Genomic DNA, 19790 nt, shown 5'->3' with positions numbered 1-19790 from the left:
GCCGAAGTCGGATGCTTAACCGACTGAGCTACCCAGGCACCCCAACTTTTTTTTTAATGTTTATTTATTTTGAGAGAGAGAGAGAAAGTGTGCAAGTGTAAGCGGGGAAGGGGCAGAGGGAGGAGAGAGAGAGAATCCCAAGCAGGCTCCACACGGCCAGTGCAGAGCCCCACATGGGGCTCGATCCCACAGTGAGACCCCAGCCCAAACCAAGAGTCTGATGCTAAACTGACCGAGCCACCCAGGCACCCCTATTTTTCCCAACTTTTAGAATCTGAAGGGCAGCTTGATGGCTCAGTTGGTTAAGCATCTGACTTTGGCTCAGGTCAGGATCTCATGGTTTGTGGCTTCGAGCCCCGCATCGGGCTCTGTGCTGACAGCTCAGAGCCTGGAGCCTGCTTCGGATTCTGTGTCTCCCTCTCTCTTTCTGCCCAACCGTGCTCACAATCTCTGTCTCTCAAAAACAGATATTAAAACAAACAAACAAGCCCAACTGTTTATTTTCTGTCAACCTTATTTTTTTGTTTGCCTTTGTGGAACAGTAGCTCAAGACCACTCCGTGGGTTGTTCCTATCCATTCAGTGGCCTGAGCAGTGGGAGCCGCAGACCAGTCTTCGGTGGTGGCTGGGCGCCCCAGTCTTCGGCAGGGAACTGCTGAGTGGGCCCAGAGCGCACCAGCACGCCTGCGGACCAGTCTGCGACTTCCGGTGGAGTAGCCGTGAACTCAGGAGCTGGAGCCGTCCATTTACCCCGAAAGTCCTCCTTGGTCACAACCTTTTCAGCAGCGGCCTGCGCTTGCTTTTCCATGTCTTCACGATCTCTGTAGAAGTAGAGACCAAGCATGACGTGGCTCTGGGGAGGCTTCCCGGATCTGGATGGGGAAGGTTCCAGAGCGAAGCGGCCAGCAACAGGGGTGGCCCCTGCGGCACACTTCAGCACGGCTCGCTGGTCAGGACTCCTGGACGATGTGACGCTGATGCCAGCTGGGTTTTCAATGGCAACAACGGCATGAGCTGCCAGTGGAAGTTTCTCTCCCAGGTTCTCTTCGGATTTATGATGGAGATACCATTCATCCCCTTTCCTTTTGTAGATGTACCGGAAGTCAGGGTGGGTGCCACCTAAGCGGGCTCCTGTTGCAAGAAATTTGAGGACATCCTCCTCCTTCATTTGCGGGACATAAAGGGCTCCGGACATTGTGAAATTTCCCTTTAAGTTACGACAGGAGCGCAAAACAATGCCCGTAGGGACCCCTCCCTGGGTGTCCCGGAAAGCTCCCATTTGTGCTTTAAAAAAACGAAAGGGGCGCCTGGGTGGCTCAGTCGGTTAAGCATTCAACTCTTGATCTCGGCTCAAGTCATGATCTCACGGTTTGTGGGTTCGAGCCCTGTATCCGGCTCTGCACTGACAGTGTGGAACTTGCTTGGGATTCTCCCTCTCTGCCCCTCCCCGCACTTGTACTCCTTCTCTCAAAATAAAATTTTAATAGGTCATGTAAACAGTGGTTGCTGTGGGTGGGGCACTGGGACTCTCAGGGCGGGAGGAGGACTTTTGTAACAGGGCCTTTTGTACTGTCCGATCATTTTCCAATGACACATTTTATTTTTCAATTACTGTGCGTGGAACAAGTGAGCTGGGCTCTCCGCTCTCCATCTGTCTCCTCTTTTGTTCTTAGCCAGCCTGACCTTCTGCCTATGCACCCCAGAATACCTCCAGGGTCACTTATCCCTTTCTGCCTAGCTGTCACAGCCCGCAGGATCCCACCTACCTTCTGAGTGAGGAGGAATGGGTCCTTCCTTATCTCGCCACCAGGGGACAGCCCACACCCAAGACATGCCTGGGGAGCTGGGCGAGCAGGCAGGTCATTGAGAATCTGAGTGGAGCTCCGATGTCCCTTCCACACAGGGTTCCTGGGGGCAGAAAGAGGTGCAGTCCCAGTGAAGGACAGGACGGGGAGTAGGATCCTGAAAATGGTGATGGCATTGTCCCCTAGCGCTATAACACCAAGCTGGCCCATAGCCACTCTCTCCCACACTTGTTCCATGACCTCAAGATGAGGAGAATTCCCTGAACAAAGCACAGGCTCACTCAGCAGAGGTCTGGGGTCCAGGGATTCCACAAGAAGGGGAGAATACAGGGCATGTCCCTTAAAAACAGAAGCAATGGATCCATCCTGCTTCCCACCAGTACCTGAGGGCTCCTGGGATTTCCCACACCCTCCATGGCCCAGGTCCTGGTCAGTCCATCTCTAGCTGGCTGGGCTGGAGGCGGGGCAAGACCAGGAGACCCCAGCAGTTCCGCTCAGCCAATGACCTGCCAGCTCAGGTCTTTTCCGCCTGGGCAAGGGACGAATTTCTCCCTGGGGAAGCCCTAGGTCTCCCGCCCCCTGCTCCATTTTATTGATATATACCAGAAAGTTTACCAATTTAAAGCGTGCAACTCAATGAGTTTTTTTTTTTAAAGCAACTTCACAGTTGTGCCACCATCGCTATTGTCTAATTTTACATTGTTATCATTCCCCATGAGAAAACCTGCACCCCTTAGCTGTCACTCCCATTTTGATCCTGCCCCAGCCCCATCCAGAGCCAGTCCTAGGCCAGCCCATCCACTGTCTGGTCTCTACAGACTTTCCCATTCTGGACATTTCACACAAACGAAATCACCCAATATGTGGTCTTGTGTCTGGCTTCTCAGCACAACTCTCTTGAGGTTCATCCGTGCTGCAGCCCGTGTCAGTTCTCCGTTCCTTTCACTGTGGAAGAGCACCTTTTGTATGGACGCACCACTTTCTGTTCGTCCATTCACCAGCTGACGGACATCTGGGTTGTTTCCATCTTGGAGGAATGAACGGTGCCACGATGCACACTTGTGCCCGAGTTTGAGCACATTCTTTTTTTTTTTTTTTCCATTTTTCTTGGCTGGAGATGTAGAAACCGAGTTGCTGGGTCGTAGGTTAATTCTATGTTGAACATTTTGAGGAACCGCCAGACTGCTTTCCGAAGGAGCTGCACCATTTGCACTTGTAACTGTCCCTTCCTTGTTACCGCCTTTCATGGCAGGTTTGATGTGGCAGATCCCCTTGTGGTTGACCCGTGGTTCCCTAATGATGCCGAGTGTCATTCCCTGGGCTCATTGCTTACTCGTGTTTTTCTTCCTAGAAATGCCTTTTCGAATCCTTTCATTTTTTAAATCAAGGAGTATTTTTTTACCTTTTACTTTTTATGATTTTATTTTAAATTTATTTATGTTGAGAGATAGAGAGCGCAAGTGGGGGAGGCGCAGAGAGAGAGGGGGAATCCCAAGCAGGCTCCTCGCTGTCAGCGCAGAGCCTGATGCGCAAACTCTCGAATCTGCGAGATCATGACCTGAGCCAAAATCACCCAAATCAAGAGTCGGATGCTTAACTAAGCCACCCAGGCGCCCCTAAGATTTTATTTTTAAGTAATCTCTACACCCAACGTGGGGCTGGAACTCATGACTCTGAGATCAAGAGTCGCATGCTCTTCCCACTGAGTCAGCCAGGGGCCCCTAATTTTTTTTTTAAACCTTTTAAATGAAGGCATTTGTCTTTTTGACTGAATTGTAATTCTAGATACACATCCTTTATTAGATAGGACTTACAGTTTCTCCCAGTGTGAGGGTTGTCAGGGTTCTGTCCCTTAAAGCACAAAAGCTTGTCAGACCAAAGCCCGTATCTTCTTTTTATCTGTTTGCTTACGGGGTCTACTAAAAAATCATCGCCTAACTTATGGTCATGAAGACATTTTCCTTTAATCTCCCCTAGGAATTTTAGTTTTAACCCTTACATTTAGGTCTATGACCCACTTTGAGTTAACCTACATACATAGTGCGAGGGCTCCAGGCCAAAGTTGTTCTTTTGCACGTGGATACCCAGTTGTACAAACACTTGTTGCAGACCGTTCTTTCCACACTGTATTGTCTTGGCCCCTGTGTGGAAAATTGATCGGCCATAAACAGGGCTGATTTCTGGACTCTGAATTCAATTCTATGCCATTGATTCCAAATATCTATTCTTAGTAAGCCTCCCTTTTGAGTCAGTAACAGAGCAGAGGCTAAAAAACTCATCCTGGACTGTTCGTGCAAGGAGACAGTGGGGGGTGATGCACCCAAGAGCCTATTCTGGGGCAGGTGGCCTTTCGGGGAAGAGAGGGTTCGAAGATGGGGGTGGGGGAGATAAGGAACACGAAAGGGTGTTCCTGCCCCTGCTCACCCCTCCTGGGGCAGCAGTTGTCGGCCCGCTGTCCACGTTCCCGTGCAGCCCTGTCCTGGAGGCCCCAGGAGGCATGGAGAGGGAGGGCGAGCGAGAATGTGGGTGCCTTACATCGCAGTTAGGAGGGAGCCAGCACCCTCCCAGCCCACCCCGCCTGCTGGCTCTTCAGCTGCCTGCCTGCCTGCCTGCCTGCCTCTGCACCTCACATTCGCCCGCTGCCTGGAGGAACACGACGCTGAGCTTCCACTCACACCAAGGCCAAGGGCATCAGGGCTCAAGATAGCCAGGCTACTGAGTCCTGGAAAGCACACTTGGAGTAGAGGGAGAGGAGGGCGGGCAGATGTCCAGGCTCCCCCTTCCCCCGCTGTCTGGGTGGGTAGTGTGGGAAAGGGGGGTGAGGATGATCCCCTCAAGTCCCTTCCCCACCGAAGACAGGATCTGCAAAGCTGCTGGGATCGAGGGAGGGGAACGCGCCTGGGAAACCTGAGAGGTGACAATTTCACAAACGGCCCGGCCGGGCCACTGCAGCTGTGGCCTCTGATCACAGGAAAGCAGACACGCTGGAGGAGGGGCAGGGGCGTGCAACACGGGGCACAGGGACAGACAGCCTCCCTGGTAGAGTCAAACACACTTTATTCAGCACGGGAACGTGTGAACAGAAGGGCCTCCGGCAGGGTTCCGGACAAAGAGCTCTGAGGCAAACCCTGCTGTAAACAGAGCAAAGGGCATCATGTAAACCACCAGCCCGGAGGGGAGGGAATCTGCACAAAGTCGGGGCAGGTCACACTGGCCAGCACATGGTGAAGCGGGGGTGGGTGACCCATGCCCAGGAGAGTCGTGAGCAGCGCTAAGTAACTCAGAAAAGCCAGGGTAGGAGGAGGGCAGGGGCCTGGCCAATTCAGGGGATTATTTCGACCACTGAGGGCCATGGGGTTCGATTTGGCTGAAGCAGCCCGGGCTGCTGTGCCAACACATGATTACAAGGCCCTGAGAGCCACAGCCTGGCATGGGGGGGGGACAGGAGAGGTGGCCCTTGGGGGTGCTCACCATCGGCCCACAGGGCAGGGCTCTCACAACCAGGTGTACTGTGGCCCTGGCGGTCGCCTCCAATCAGCAAACTGTAAATGGCACCGACCTTCCCTGCCCAGGACCCCACTCCCTTGACTTGGGACCCCAGTGGAAGTGGGGAGGGGCAGTGGAGGGCAGAGCAAGGCAGGTCTGTAGGCAGAACCACCTCTGATGACTACGGTCTTGCCCTCGAGACTCACGATTAGGGGTGGGGAAAGGTTGTGGGGTCTGCACCCAGAAATAGCCTCTGTCTGAACCGTGTGCCTGGAGGGCATGCTTGTGGCAGGGCCCGCACATGGCCTGAGAAGCAGCAGCCAACCACAGCAGGCAGCCAGGACCTCTGTTTGGGTCACTCCCTGCTGTGCTGTCACACCGGGTACAAACAGGAGCAGGGGGAAGGAGGGGATTCTGGGAAGGAAGAGGAGAGGGTGCGGGTTAGGGAGGTAGTGTTGGGTATACCCTGGGACTCTTGGGAGTGACAGGGAGAAGCCATGCACGACGGCACAGCTGGGTCCAGCTAAATTCCCGATTAACAACTGCTCTGAAGGCCAGAGGGATAGGCAGAGAACAGAAGTGCCCTCTTCCTGGACCCGCCCCTGCTAACCCAAGAGTGGGGTATGTTCAAGAGCACCCCTATCCCCAACCAGTGACTAGAGTGGCAGGAACAGGAGGCTCAAAGTCTGAGTGTGGATGTGAAAGGTGCTTCTTCCATGGGCTTTGGGCTCACACGTAAAATGCAAACTTGCTCACCACCAGGGGACAGAGGAGAGGCTGTCTTTGGCTGGACAGAGGCTGGGAGGGCGAGGCCGGTGCCCAGTAGGTGTGAGTGACAGCCAGAGCCCAGCTTCTCTCTAGAAAATCACTATACTACACAGGAAGTTGGTGGCGGTGGGGGACCCAGGGAGGGCTGGATCTATCTAAATGACTCACAGATGGGAGGGTGGCTGGGATGACACAAATGCCCCGATACCCAGGGATCACAACCGACAGGCGAGAGGAGCAGAGCTAACAGCTGTGGAGGGACGGGGGGCGGGAGGGGGGGGGTGGCCTGTGGTACACAGCCCTCCATGGGGCTCACTCGTCAAACTTCCCTTCCCGAATGTGCTCAAAGGAGAAGGGTAGGAACTTGAAACCGGTTCCGCTGTAGAATTTATTCTGGAACTCGACCCTGGGGAAAGGGAAAAAGAAAGTCGTCATTCCACAAAATCCTTTTGGGATTTCACAGTTGGGCTAGAAAGATGCTCTGATGCTCCTCCCCTCATTTTCCTAGCTGAGCTCAGCCTTCGGCCGCCCACCAAGCCCCGGCCCCCACCCGCTTCCCACCGTGCACACAGGCCCCACTTCTGCAGCCAGGGCCTGCCCCAAACCTGCCCTGGGTGAGAGTGCAGAACATCTCCACACTGGTTTGTCCTCAATTCTCACTCTGTCCTACTGAGCAAGAGTGTTTCTGCAAAACTCTGTCTAGCCATGTGCTAAATGATTGGCTTGGGTCTCTAACGACAACGAAGAAGTGTCCCCTAAACACCCCCCTCCTTGGCAGGGGCTCCCAGTAGACCTCTCTGAGAAGCCCCTGGGCGGCAGGAGCTCTGGCAGGCACCCTTGTTTGTTTCTTTTCTTGCTGGAGGAAGGAGAAGGGAGGGTTGCGAGTAAACGCTGGGCGATGGGCGCTTTAGAGGAGGAAATTCCCAGGAAAGTGGGGGGGAGGATCAGGAGGGGAAGTCTTCTCCAAGCAATGGCCAAAATATTCTCCAACTACAAAAACATCTGAGAACGAATTCTTCTCCCAGGGGCTGAAAGGAAAAGCAGAGCTTCACCTCCCTTCCCAGGCAGCTCAGGATCCATCCCCAATGGTCTCCCTGGGGCCCCTTCAAACTCTGAGGGGCAGGAAGACCGCGCTCCCGGCAGCAGAGCCAGGCTCAGCCCGTGCTTCCCCCTGCACACTCCCTGGATGGCTGCCCAGCAACCAAATCACCACCAAATATGGGCAGAAAAATGCATGATTCAGAGGACAAAAAAGCCAAGGAGAGCTGCCCTGAGGAATAGTTTCCACTCAGTGCAGTGTGCCCCTGGGGGCACCAGAGCCCCCACAAGGACAGGCAGAGCTGGGGGCGGGGGCGGGCTTCAGGCAAGGGCTCTGGTGCAGGGCAGGGCTTCATCCTGCCTCCAAACCAGGGGTGGGGGTAGGGGTGGGGTGCCTGCACGTTGGAAGGGCTGTCTGCAGCAGAGGTCCTCAGAGGCCCCGTCAGCCCTGGGGTGCTGGCTGAGAACACTGGAGCTGCCAGCTCCACCCCCTGGGACAAGAGGTGAATAGAATTTTCTGCGTGGGTGTAAGAACAGGCAGCCTTCTCCTCCCAGCCCCACATTCCACAGGCTGGGCCCAGGTTCCCAAGCCTCCTGGACTCTGGAGAGTTCCCTGGGCCAAGCCCCTCAGGGAAAAAGGATCTGGGGGAGGGGGCTTCAAACTGAAGTCAGTCCCAGGATTCCCGGCAAGAGCGATTCCAAACCAGGATCTGGACTCGTCCCCATATCCTAACACCCAGAGAAGTCCTACAGGCTACAGCTACTCAGGCCTCTGGTGTGGGAATTAGGTCGGTTCCCACTTCTCACCCGCTGCTGCTGGGCCCGAATGCTTCAAATGCTTCGTGCTGGGTAGGCTGTTTGCATATGGGAAGGGCATTTCTGAACAGCTAAAAACAGCCTCACATCCCATTTGCATTCAACAATATGTAGCCAGATGGTGGGTAAGTCACCTTAGGGTCTATGAGGAGATCCCCTGGCTGGCTAATCACACAAACAATTCAAATTCCAAACTGGCCGAATGAAGTAGAAGCGTCAAAAATTTTCAGATGCCCATGGGATCACCATCCTTCTCTTGCCATTCCTCTGTGCGCCTCATGTATCCATGGGGCCCAGTGGGTAGGAAGGGGGCACGTGTCCAGGGCCATCTTGGGCATCTCGGGGTCAGCTTGACGTCACCTCCCTGCTCAGCCTCGCTCACCCATCCTCCCAGAACAAAGTTGGAAAGCAATCTCCCTGTCGGGCTCCCCGCCCTCTTCTCCCTCCCAACCAGGGAAATGTGTGCTTCCTGAGAAAGTACAAACACAAAGTTCTTTGCACTGGGGCCCACAGGGCCCTGCTGGCTGTCCTGCAGGTCCCTCCTATTTTAAGGGTCTGTTATATTACTCAGGGAGCCTCCAGGGCCCCAAGTCACTGAAACGTACCTCTAGAATTCCACAGTTGGGAGGAGGGCCTCAGGAAGTCGGATGGGTTTCTGTGTCACCCCTTCCAGCTCCAGGACCTGGCAAAGGCCACCCAGTGACCCAGAAGGGTAAGTGGGAGTCCACAGAGCATTCATTCCTGCTATGTAACAGGAAACCTTGTTTCCTTGAGTGAGGGAAGGAGAAAGGAGTCCTGGGCCTCCTCCCTTTCCTGGCAGGGTTGTGGCTGAAAGGAAGCAGTTTTAGAAAGAGGATTCTGGGCTGAGCCGCTTCACTGGCCCTTTCTGCCACTCTCTGAGTAGTCCAGGGCCTGGCCCACATATCTGTCTGATGGCCCAAATGTCAAGGCAATAATGGCAGCCAGAACTCTACTTCAGGCGTTCCTACTTCTCCTGGGCCAGCCATTCCTGCAACCATCCCATGGTGTCCTGCTGTGGCCCCATTACATTCCTTACAGCAATTTGGTCCCCATTTTCCTTTGGCCTTCAACCAATCTGTGAGTGTGCAAGTGTGCACATCTATACATATGTGGAATTTGCTAGATAAGAAGGGATTAGGTTCCTGAAGGTAGGCCATGGAGCAACAGTCTTTCTACTAAAGTCAGTTTGGTGTCCACAGTTGCAACTACAAATCATATTCCCTACCTTTGCCTTTTCTGAGAAAGAAAAGACAGCTAATTATATATAGTAGGCAAAAATAGATGTGTAACACAGAAGGCAACAGAATTAGGTTGGTAAAGTAACCTGTTCACTAATGTTTTCAAATATATCACCCACCACCTAAGGACCTTACATGAATCTCACTAGTGAGATTCTGTTTGTTACCAAAGCAGATGTTGTTTTTCTTGTCCTCACTGAAGACATCCAAACCTGTAAGATGGGTAGCCCTTACATCAGAATCAGGAAACCCCAGCTGACAACCAGGAGTAAAGTGACAGGCTGGAAGATGCCCAGGCCAGACACCAGGAAAAATAGCAGCAATGTCCCTGCAGCCACTTGCAGCAGGACCAGCTGTCCCGTCTCACAAGATGGCCACAACTCAGAATTCCTGCAGTCCTGGTGGACTAGAAGACCTGGGAATCCTTGCAGCACATCCTCATTCGGCCAGAAGGGGGAGCATGAGCACCCGGGTCACTCACCCCCTTTCACTGAGGGCGATTCTCCAAATAAGCCTCCAACGATGGGATTCTGAAAGCTCTATAAAGGAGTTTTGCTGTTTGGTTTTTTTCCTCCTCTATGCGATCCTTCCACTACCCAAACAAACAAACCTACAAGTTTGTTGATGAGCCTGTTCTTGAAAACTACAGGCATTCAGATGTGCCTCCCCCTGGGGTGTCCCCTCTCTCTCAACAGACTTAATGCAGTTTCTTTAGAAGGGACCACAGCCAAGATGCCCTCCCCACAGGGCACCCCACTTTTAAGCAGGGTGGCTGTGACCCGCACTTGAACACCAGTTTACGATGTGTCTGGGCACAGTGACAGTCGCTTGGTATATGCATTAATTTCATAATTATCAGGGCAACCATGTTACATGAATACCCTCCTCTCTGCATATGAGAGAAACTGAGGTTCAGGGAGGTAAGTGCTCTCCTCAGGGTCACCCAGCCAGATCCGGCAGAGCTGGAATTCAAACCCAGTGGCGCCTAATTCTGAATGAAGTCTGCTCTCTTGTCACTCATCAGGTCTTTGGGCTCACTGGTGAGGACATGAGAAGACACCTTCACCTGAAGGCCACAGGTGAGCCCGAGGAAGAAATAATCCTTCTGGCAACAAAACATGACCTCCCACGCTGCCTCAGCTCACTCTGGAAAGTAGCCCCAAGCCCAGGTGACCTTCCTCGCCCTGGGGTATGCTCAGCTCGCTGCTTAGACGGTTCTGACCCAGCACCTTGACTGCTCCCCAGCCCGCCCAGGGAGGAGGCAACAGGCTCCCCGCTTGGGCTGGAATTCAGGCGGGGTAGTGACTGGCCCCTCAAGCCCAGGGCTCAGGAGACAGAGAAGTGACCGGGAAAGGAAGGAAGAAACAGTGAGTCACCACAGGCTGGTTACACAGACATTCCCTCATACCGAGCAGCTGAGGAAGTGTGCTGGGGAGAGAACGCTGATAAGCTGAGAACAGGGTAGCGTGCCAGCAGCCTGAGCCACACAGCGCTCCTAACCTCCTGGTCGGACAGTAAATAAACAACAGCTGGGTGGGGAGGAGGGCGGCAAGGAGGAGGAAAGCCAGCCAGAGAAAGAATATTGACCGACGTAGCAGGACGGGTTCTTTAAAAGGAGCTTTTGAGGGAAGGGTAAGTCCCAGCTACGGCCTGTCCTTACATGCCTCCCAGTCCCCTCTGTCATTTACAACAGCAAACGGGAATTTTTTAGGGGGCTCAGCATAACCAAGTCAGGAGAAAAGTCAAAGAAAAGGGGGTTGGGGAAGACTATCCTTGGGTTCAGGTTTAGAAAACTGATGTCACGAAACCTTCCACGCCCTGTCTGAGCTTGAGATCACTAGCACCACACAGACCGTCTCGTCTACGGGTCCTAATGTAGGGCCAGTGAGTATGTGACCCCCTAAACGGGTAAAACTGCTGTGAGGGATGTTTTTCTAGGGAGAGGGTCCAGAGCTTCCAGAGCTTAAGGTAGGGAAGCCAGATAAAGTACTGGATGCCTAGTTTTTAGCACGAATATGTCCCATATCCATGTCCCAATGCAAATTCATTGTGTATCTGAAATTCAAATTTAACTGGGTGTCCTGGAATTTTATTCACTAAATCTGGCAACGCTAACTTGAGGTCACAGGGTCACTGCCTGGACCAGACGCCAGCTCTCCTACTCCCTGGGGCTGAGCTGGCTCTCTCTGTGCAGAGCCATTAAGAGCCACAAACTACATTAAAGAAAACAAACAAATCCCAAACCTGCCCTTGTGAAGGTGCTGCTTCAGTGAACTGAGCTCCACATTATGGAACCAGGAATCCCCCTACCTATGTCAACTGCTAGGGGTCTGCCCCAAAGACACTGGCACAATGACAGAATGAGGGGGACAAAACTGGGGTACAGTGTGCTCTAGCACTTTCCTGGACTGCGAATCTACTCCAGAGTTGCTTGCATCGCTCTGAAGACAGGAGAAAGTTTATGCCAAAGGGGAAAAAAACAACAACACACAACCAAACCAACCAACAACCTCAGTCTTTTAAGCCATACTCAAGAGCAGTGAAGAATGCTAAAGGGAGAAGGAATCTGACAACATCCACCAGAGAACTGTCCCTTGGGGGGCTCTGAAAGGTGAGCTGTGCTTTTGTGGGGACACTTCCTGATGCTCACTCCTGACATAGGTCATCGGGCAGAATGATGTGAATGAAAGCAGACACTTCCTAGCGTCTCTGGATTCTGTACAAGAGTAACGCCACCCTCAGTGCAGCCAAGGACACGTCCGCAGCCCCCGAACTCGCTGTTCCTCACCAGTGTAACCGCAGCGCGTGGAGGAAGGCCGAGAGGCCCTCCATGATCAGGAGGATGGCCACGGTCAGGGTGGCAAAGGCGGCGAAAATGAAGAACAGCGCCAAACCTCCTGCCAAGCTCTTCACGCTGAGGCCGATGTGGATCACCATGGTCCAAAGCACCTCAGACAGCTCTGGGGAATGGGGAGAGATAGGACATCCGGTTCAGTTTGGCAAGAGGTGCTGCGGGCCTTGCATTCTGCTCCGTCATCCCTCTCCTGAAGTGTCTGCGGCATCATGGCTTCCTGCAACCTGGGCAGGACCACCGTGCATAGCTAAGTCTGGCAAAAGTGCTGGTCCTCCCATCTGGACATCTTTCTCCTGGGACTCAGGAGTCTGAATAATTCCAGCGCCTTTATGTTATTTCCACTCTACTTAAGCTCCACATCCGAGAGAGTGCCCAGAGAAGGGGAAAACCTAATTTTCAATCTGGGAGAAACACACTCACGTGCATGAGCGAGGCTGAGGGCCCAGAGCCGCAGGTAAGAGGCGGTGTTGGAGATGCAGCCCAGGCAGTACTCGATGGTGTGGATGGCCTGGTGGACCATGGTGTCCCCAAAGTCAAACTGTTCGTGGGAGAAAAACCAGAGAGAAGATATAAGGCTGGGAGGGGATGTGCAGAAAGGACGTGATGGTCACCTGGCACTTTGGGCCTGGGCCCGAGCACTAACAGTTACACGGAACAGGAATCCCAGCGTTGAATTCAGGTGGTGTCTTCCGCCGTCCCCAGAAATCCTGCCTGGCTTAGCTCCCCAACTGGATACCCCATTTCCCTTAATACGCTACATTTTAATGACCTACATCTTAATGAGATTCTTCTCTTTACCTCGCTAGGCTATAAGCCCAAGGGTGGAATGTATGCCGAGTTAAGAGCACTCAGAGAAATGGACTGTCTGGACCCAGGACTCTTAGGGCCCTCCTGCTGGGCCTGCTCCAGCCAACTTCCTCTTTATGGCGCCCGAGTGAAGTGCTTCATTCTAACTGAGCCATGAGAGCAGAACGGCCTCTTCCCAGGCTACACGTCAGCCACCGGCCAACAGGCCAGGAGCTGCTGAGGCAAGACTAAGCCTCCACAGCCACTTCACTCATTATTCCGATAACCTACTGGGAACAAGATAACCTCCTTCTTCTTTTGTCACTTCTGAAAAGATTACACAGGGAAATTCTGGCAAAAGTTTCACAAAATCCTACAGTTGACTGAGACCAAACATAACATCTATTGTTTTTTCGTATTTGTTTTTCTCACGCTCCCTTTCTCCCAGCTTTCCTTTCAACATCAAAAATTGTTTCCAGAGTGGGGCACCTGGGTGGCTCAGTCGATTGAGCGTCCGACTTCAGCTCAGGTCATGATCTCACGTTTCTTGAGTTTGGGCCCTGAGTCGGGCTCTGTGCTGACAGCTCAGAGCCTGGAGCCTGCTTCGTATTCTGTGTGTGTGTGTGTCTCTCTCTCTCTGCCCCGACCCCACTCATGCTCCGTCTCTCTCTCTCAAAAATAAATAAATGTTAAAAATAAACAAACAAACAAACAAACAAACAAATAAATAAAAACTGTTTCCAGAGTAAAGGGGTAGGGGTAGAACAAGCTTTCAGGAGTTCATTTGTAGGTCCGCTCCAAGCACAGCCAGGGAAGAATTACTGGTATGCTCTAGAAGCATCAGGCATACTTCAGGCCTCTCCTGCGGCCAGGTGGAGCCATCGGCAGCCGCCAGAGAGCAGGAGGCGGGCTCTTCCCATGCTCCTCCCACACAGCTCAGCCTAGAACCCCAGAAGCACAGGGCCTCCCCTTGCCTTCAGGTCAGAGTCTATTTTTTACCAGTTTCTTTCAAGACTCACATGACTCCACTCCCAAAGGACACCAGAAACGTCTTGGGAAATTGCAGGACGAGAGGAGGAGCTGGCCGGTAAAGTGCTAACAGCCCAGGCCCTCAGGGGTGTGGTCAGTGGGGAGAGAGGCCAGCTCCAACACACCACCTTTGGGCGACCACCTCAGTTTCCCTCACCTCTGACCATCTACACTCTGAGTATTTCTGGGCTTTTCTTCTGCAGTAGGTTCTTCAAGCCTCTTAGTTACTCTGAAAACTAAGATAATCCTAGTTACCTCAATCCCAACAGCGCCGCTAAGAGCTCTCCCACCACTGTTGGCCATCACCCAGAACCCATGCTCAGAGGAAGGAAGAGTCCTGGCTCCGAGGGGCACTGGTGTCTGCTCCTAAGAGCTCTACGAAAGTAGGGACTGCCGGGCTTCCTCAGAGCCAGCCTCTTGTCAGCAGTTTTACTCTACCCGGAGTTCTTCCCACAAGAATGGAGAACGTGGAGAAAGCCTCTCTTCTAGACCATGGGCAAGTTTTCATTTCTATACAATGAGGGACAATGATGCCGAGGTGAGGATTTAGTGAGACATCAGCCAGGCACTTAGGAGCCTATCACTGCCTCATGAGTCAGCGGTGACTGAGGAGCAATCGCTGTAGACTCCCTGTCTACACTCCACTCCACCTGCAGGGCCCATCCACTACTCCTCTCCTGCGCCCTGCCCTCCACCCTCTCTGCCCCACACACCTGACCTTCCTGGCACCCCCTCCCTTGCCTCCCAGTTGTGAGGTCTAACAGACCTTCTGTGTCCTGACTGAACCTCTGCAGTCTCTGCCACCGTCGCCTTTTCCGCCTCCCTCTCAAGACACTCGCCTCCCCTCAGTTTTCCTCCTACCCCCTGGGTGTTCCTTGGTTCTTCCCTAAATGCTGGAGGGTCAGCCTCAGCTCTTACACCCTGCCTGCAGCGCTGCCACTCAGGGCTTTGACGGCCGCCCCTAGGACTCCCAAATGGACGCCTTCATCTCCGTGTTGCCCATTTCCAACTGGCCATGCCATATCTCTTCCTAGTGCCACCCAGATTGATTAACTGCTCTCCTCTGACCCCACCACGACTTCTACTCCATGTCCCACGTTTGATGGAGTGTCACCACTAGGGCCCCAGGCACCCAAGCCTGGAAGTCCATCTTGAATCCTCACTCACTCTCACTGCCTACACTCATTAAGGCCCTGGGACCTGTAGCTCTTTCTTCCTTAATCTCATTATTGGTCCCTCCCTTTCCAACTCCCTGCAAACGCCTCACTTCACTGGAGGCTTCCCAATTGTTTCACGACTCCTATCAGACTAGCTGGTCTCCATCCCTCCAGACTGTGACCCCTCCCCAATCCACTACCTCCCATAACACCCCCATTAGAGCCACGCACATGTGTTGTGACACTTCCGGCTTCACGGTCCCCTGACGGCTCCTTGTTATCCAAACACTTTACTGCGGCTTGTTTCTGCAACTTCCAGGCTCACCTCTCACTGGTCTCCAACTCCTGGCCCCAAGCTCCAGCCAAGCTATAAACTTGCTTATCCCCCAAATGTGACGGGTCCGCAGGCCCGTGTCTTTAAGATAACTATACACACCGATGGGTCTGCATTCCCATCATCCTCCCAAAGAGACTCCTGCTTGACCAGACTAAGCTTAGCAACAAATTTCCTCAGGGAATCATTTCCTGGTCTCCTCTTCTCCACTCCCACCCCAGCACCTGTCAGGTGCCCTCTTTCTGTGTTCCCACAGCATCCTGGGCACACCTCAGTGACACCACCTGTCACCCAGACTGTTTCCCCAATTTGTCTGGGAGTTCCTTCAGGGCAAGGACTATGTTTTTCTTCTCGCAGTTTCTGTATACCAAACAGAGTGCTTGACACATAGAGGGTGAATGAATGAATGGGTGGGATAAAAGAATGAACAGATGGATGGATGGGCAGGATGAATGAACAGATGGATGGGCGGGTGCGTGGGTGTGGGGATGGATGGGTGGGATGAATACACCTGGTGAGATGACACAATAGGGAGAGGGGCGACTGACCCCTGCTGAATGGTTACAGCCTTTAAAGATTTCCCAGACAATCAACTAGCCTGGCCCTGCTTTGCAACTGGACTGAGTGCTCCCCAGGGAGAGGGGTTGCTGCTTTTAGCAGGCTGGAATAATGGCCTCCATGGGGCAAATGGGTTTTCACAGCCAAGCAAAAAGGGGAAGTTCTAGAAGAACTTCCAGGCTGGATTAAGAAAAAAAAAAAAAAAGGTTTGAAATCTTTAGGTTAGATAATTCTAACCCGATCTAAATCTGGCTGTGGAGAACTAGACTGCCCATGTGCCTGATAAAATGTCATCATTATTTAGGAAGCCATGGGAAGCTGAACCCCTGAGGGAGCTGAGGGGCCAGAGACTCGGGAGGCCAAATCACAGTCCATCTGGTGTGGATGTCCAACACCCCTGGGGAATGGCTACAAATGAGGACCGTTCTGACAATGACCATGGCATTGGGTGCTCAACTAGGAAGGCACTTAGAAGAGCAGTATTGCTGGAGGTTGTGTTACTGGGAGAGGGCTGGGCTCCTCACTATCATGGAACACACTCCCAGCCAGCCCTTCCAGGCAGCTCCACCATTGACTGTGAACAGATGAGCAGTCCAAAGGAACCAGAGGCTCCTGGAGGCCAGCAAAAGAGGCTCTCCAGCCTTCAGGAAGATCGAGCACTGCCTGGTTTTTTTTTTGTTTTGTTTTATTTTTGTTTTTGTTTTTGTTTTTTTTTTTTCACAGAATCAGCAAAGGTTTTCCCATTCCCATCCCACTGCTCCTTTAGAGAGGACCAGGAGAGTCAGGAAAGGGAAGGGCTCATGGGTCTAGATATTTTAGAGAAAAGTTTTGGGGGAAGATGCAAACAGTGCAGCAAGGCCTTTAAAACACCCAATTCAAAATGTGTGTATTGCTAAATGAATTACTGCCGAGCTCAAAGGCCTTCTACTCCAAATGTGGCCTGATAGCCAACTTTGATTCTATTACCTGGTATTAATATGAACTCCTTTCATGCAGTTGGGATTGTTTTTTCTGGGATGTATCGGAGAGGCAAAGCCTCCTCTTGAAAGCTGTCTCCCTCCCACCTGGGTCATAGTGGAGGTACAACTGACCCCAAGCGAGGGTCCAGCAATTCTCACTTCAAGCATCATCAAGCTGATGAGGACAGTAGGAAGAGGGTGGCTGCATCTCAGACAGGGAGAAGGGTGAGCTTTACTCACAAGCTCTCAGAGGAGCAAGGAGGAAACAGCTACTCCCAGCAGCAGAGCGACCATACCATACATAACATCACAGGACAGGAAGGCAAAGACCAATGGGATTTGACCCCCAAGGGGGTCACTTCAAGAATGCCAATGCAGACATTACTTGTAGCTCCTTTCAAAGCCATTCTCAGAGGTATTAGATCAGCAAAGTCAACGAAACAAAGACAGAGGTGACCGACATGAGATGCAGTTAATGGAGACGGATGTTCTCAGAATACAGGTTCACGGACTGGTTAGAAATGGCCAGTGAGATGCAGGACACACAGGTGTCACGTGTGGCCCCAGGGTTGCGGCAGGGTCAGCAGAGTGATCACAAGGATGGGAAGAGAAGCCCCAGATAAACATGAAGGCAAAGCCAGCTTGTTTCTTACCACTTCGTCCTCGGTAGGCTTGAAAACACAAATTTACACTTAGTGGGAAGCCATGCCACACAAGGTCACGAGTCATAAGCACAAGGTTACTGACTGTTTCTCGGGGAAGATCGTTAATGTTAAATGGGTCTAACGTGCTGGAGGCAGACATGCTCAGCATACAGAGAGCAAAACCAGCAGGATTTAGAGCATGAAGATACATATTTTTTTAAAGGCACCCCAACCCTTGCAATTCCTTTTTACAAATGTCATACACACAGTGGAAGTGGTCAGTTAGACTGAAAAGTTCAGTCACCTGGGTCCTCAACTCCTATTCTATTTGCTTGAAAAAGAACATAACAAGGGGGAAAAAAGAATATAACAAATAGATGACATTCACAAGTTCAGTTCACAGGTTCTGTGGCATGAGGGGTCAAGGCAAGCAGACCGGATTTTTAAAAAGCAGCTTGGAGGTGGTGGTTTAAGGAAAAGTCTAATTTGACCTTACTGCTTTTCACCCTCCCTGTAAAAAGTAGGCAAATAACATTTTTCAAAAGCTCAAATAATGTATCTGCCACAGAGAGCAGATTCGTGGGACAAGACTTTAAAAGGACCAGCAATTACAGTTCCAACTGGAACCATTCCTGGAAGGGGCAAGGGATGAAGAGGCTGCCCTAAAGGGCCTGTGTTTCTGGTAATAAGACCTGGGAAGCCGGGGCCTCCACTGCCCTCGGTCCCCAGGAGCACAGTTAGTAATTGAGATTTGCGCGCAGAATACTGCAGGCAACTCGGAATTCAAGTTCGGACCATGAAGCAAAACTGCTATGGGCGCTGCCGGTGACACCTAGAGTTCAGAGCAGGCCCACTGGAAAAAGCTGTGGTGCCCTAAGAGGCCCAGAAGGCAGGCTGATCATTAGTATTAGTATTTTCATTTTCTAAGAAGAGTGTAGGGAGGCCTCCTATGCACATAAGCCTAGGGCTGACCCACAGTAGAAGGAGAGGAAGCCCACGCCACTGGATCTTACCTCTTCTGCGTCCTCTGAATGGGTGGAGAGCTGGTCATGCTGAATAATCTCAGCATCCTCCTCTGTCGGTCCGTTGCCCACCCTGATCCCACCAAAGTTGAGAGTTCCCTACACAGATGAACAGAAAGAGTAGAATTTGCCTGGGCTTTAATGTGACATTCTGTGAGTGGGGAAGGGTGATGGTTAGTACATACAAACCTCAGAAAAGCATATATTCTAACAACAAAATCAAAACCCGCTGATCCAACAGCCAAGTAAAAACAAACCACTGTTCCCACCCCAACCAGCACCGCCCCAGCCCCAGCCCCAACTACATTTACCACCTCATTCTGATCAGAGGAAACATGCAGCCTGCCGCACCAAGACTCACCAACCTGGCCTTGGTCAACACTAACTGAGATGACTGCTTGAATGAAAAGCTTAACCTGAACGGACTCTTACAATGAGTGTAGCTCTATCTGTGAAGTTGTCAGTGGTCTAAGTTTTTCTAGAACTAAAGATCAGACTTTCTAAGAGGGAGTGGAGCCAAATGACATGGTGACCATAACCTGGTCTGATAAACTTTCAACTGGAACCCAAGAGTTCCAGCAACTTCTCCCAGAAGCATACTGGGTTTCTGCCCAGGAACAAAGGACTTCCTAGATCAGGGAAGGGAGAAATCTATATGGACATCAGCTTGCGGCCAGAGAATACTGAGGTCAAAAAAAAAAAAAAAAAAAAGGAATGAAAAAGTCCCCTTTCCTTCAATGGAGGATTCTGGAGTGTTACAACAACTCTCTTCCAGGCATGTGGGCAAATGCCAAATGGGTGTTTGCTTCCAGTTTCCCAGGCATAGTGTTCAGCGGGCTCTCCAGAACCAGAATTTCTAAGTCAACCTGACTTGGAAAAGCTTGGGCTTACTGAGACAAAAGGACTCTTTGAGTACAAAACCAGGCAGAACTGGGGTTAAGTCAGACAAATACCAATGAGTGCTAACCCGCCAGAGTGAACAGGAGCTAAAGAAACAGGTCCTGGGCCCACTTCTTATGGTTTCTGATCAGGGACCCCAAACGAGGCAAGAGTTCAAAAACTTTTCTCCTGCAAATCGACCTTGTGGGCAGCAGCACAATGTGCCAACAGGTTTGCTCCACTGCCCGGAGGTCCCTACTCGCAGCTTCACCTTTTGGTGTGCAGCTTTTACTACAGCTGACTGACCACCAGAACTCAGTGCTTGGGCAAATTCTCCTTCTCCTTGAAGCAGGACTTCTTCCGTGCTGGTCAGGGAGCCAGCTGCATCAGAATCACC

At 52.0% G+C, this 19790-nt stretch overlaps 2 protein-coding genes across 10 annotated transcripts in view; both read right to left on the bottom strand.

Annotated features, from left to right (window-relative positions):
- Positions 1–482: 482 nt before the first annotated feature.
- On the bottom strand, positions 483–3264 carry LOC123382040 (40S ribosomal protein SA-like). The gene has a single exon (XM_045045015.1). The coding sequence runs from the start codon at positions 1276–1278 to the stop codon at positions 571–573; it is 708 nt and encodes a 235-aa protein (XP_044900950.1). The 5' UTR covers positions 1279–3264; the 3' UTR covers positions 483–570.
- Positions 3265–4844: 1580 nt separating this feature from the next.
- ATP6V0A1 (ATPase H+ transporting V0 subunit a1) overlaps positions 4845–19790 on the bottom strand; it is a 59632-nt gene continuing 44686 nt past the window's right edge. For 4 of the 9 annotated variants that reach the window (XM_019817908.2, XM_019817912.2, XM_019817911.2 and 1 more), the window contains 5 exons: positions 18506–18613; positions 17502–17519; positions 12446–12563; positions 11960–12131; positions 4845–6464 (listed from right to left, as the gene is read on the bottom strand). In XM_019817908.2, coding sequence (XP_019673467.1) covers positions 6371–6464; positions 11960–12131; positions 12446–12563; positions 17502–17519; positions 18506–18613 — 510 coding nt within the window. In that variant the 3' untranslated portion in view covers positions 4845–6370. The remainder of the gene's footprint in view (positions 6465–11959; positions 12132–12445; positions 12564–17501; positions 17520–18505; positions 18614–19790) is intronic. The other 5 variants (XM_019817909.2, XM_003996885.4, XM_003996884.4 and 2 more) reach the window with 2 other exon arrangements.

Source organism: Felis catus, chromosome E1, assembly GCF_018350175.1.
Source record: "Felis catus isolate Fca126 chromosome E1, F.catus_Fca126_mat1.0, whole genome shotgun sequence".
Lineage (NCBI taxonomy): Eukaryota > Metazoa > Chordata > Mammalia > Carnivora > Felidae > Felis > Felis catus.
The sequence above is the reverse complement of the archived record's forward strand: the minus strand, read 5'-3'. Positions and strand labels throughout refer to the sequence as shown.

What these genes read in the sequence shown, in the direction of transcription:
- LOC123382040 (XM_045045015.1), bottom strand. Translation starts at nt 1,278, where the DNA reads ATGGGAGCTTTCCGGGACACCCAGGGAGGGGTCCCTACGGGCATTGTT.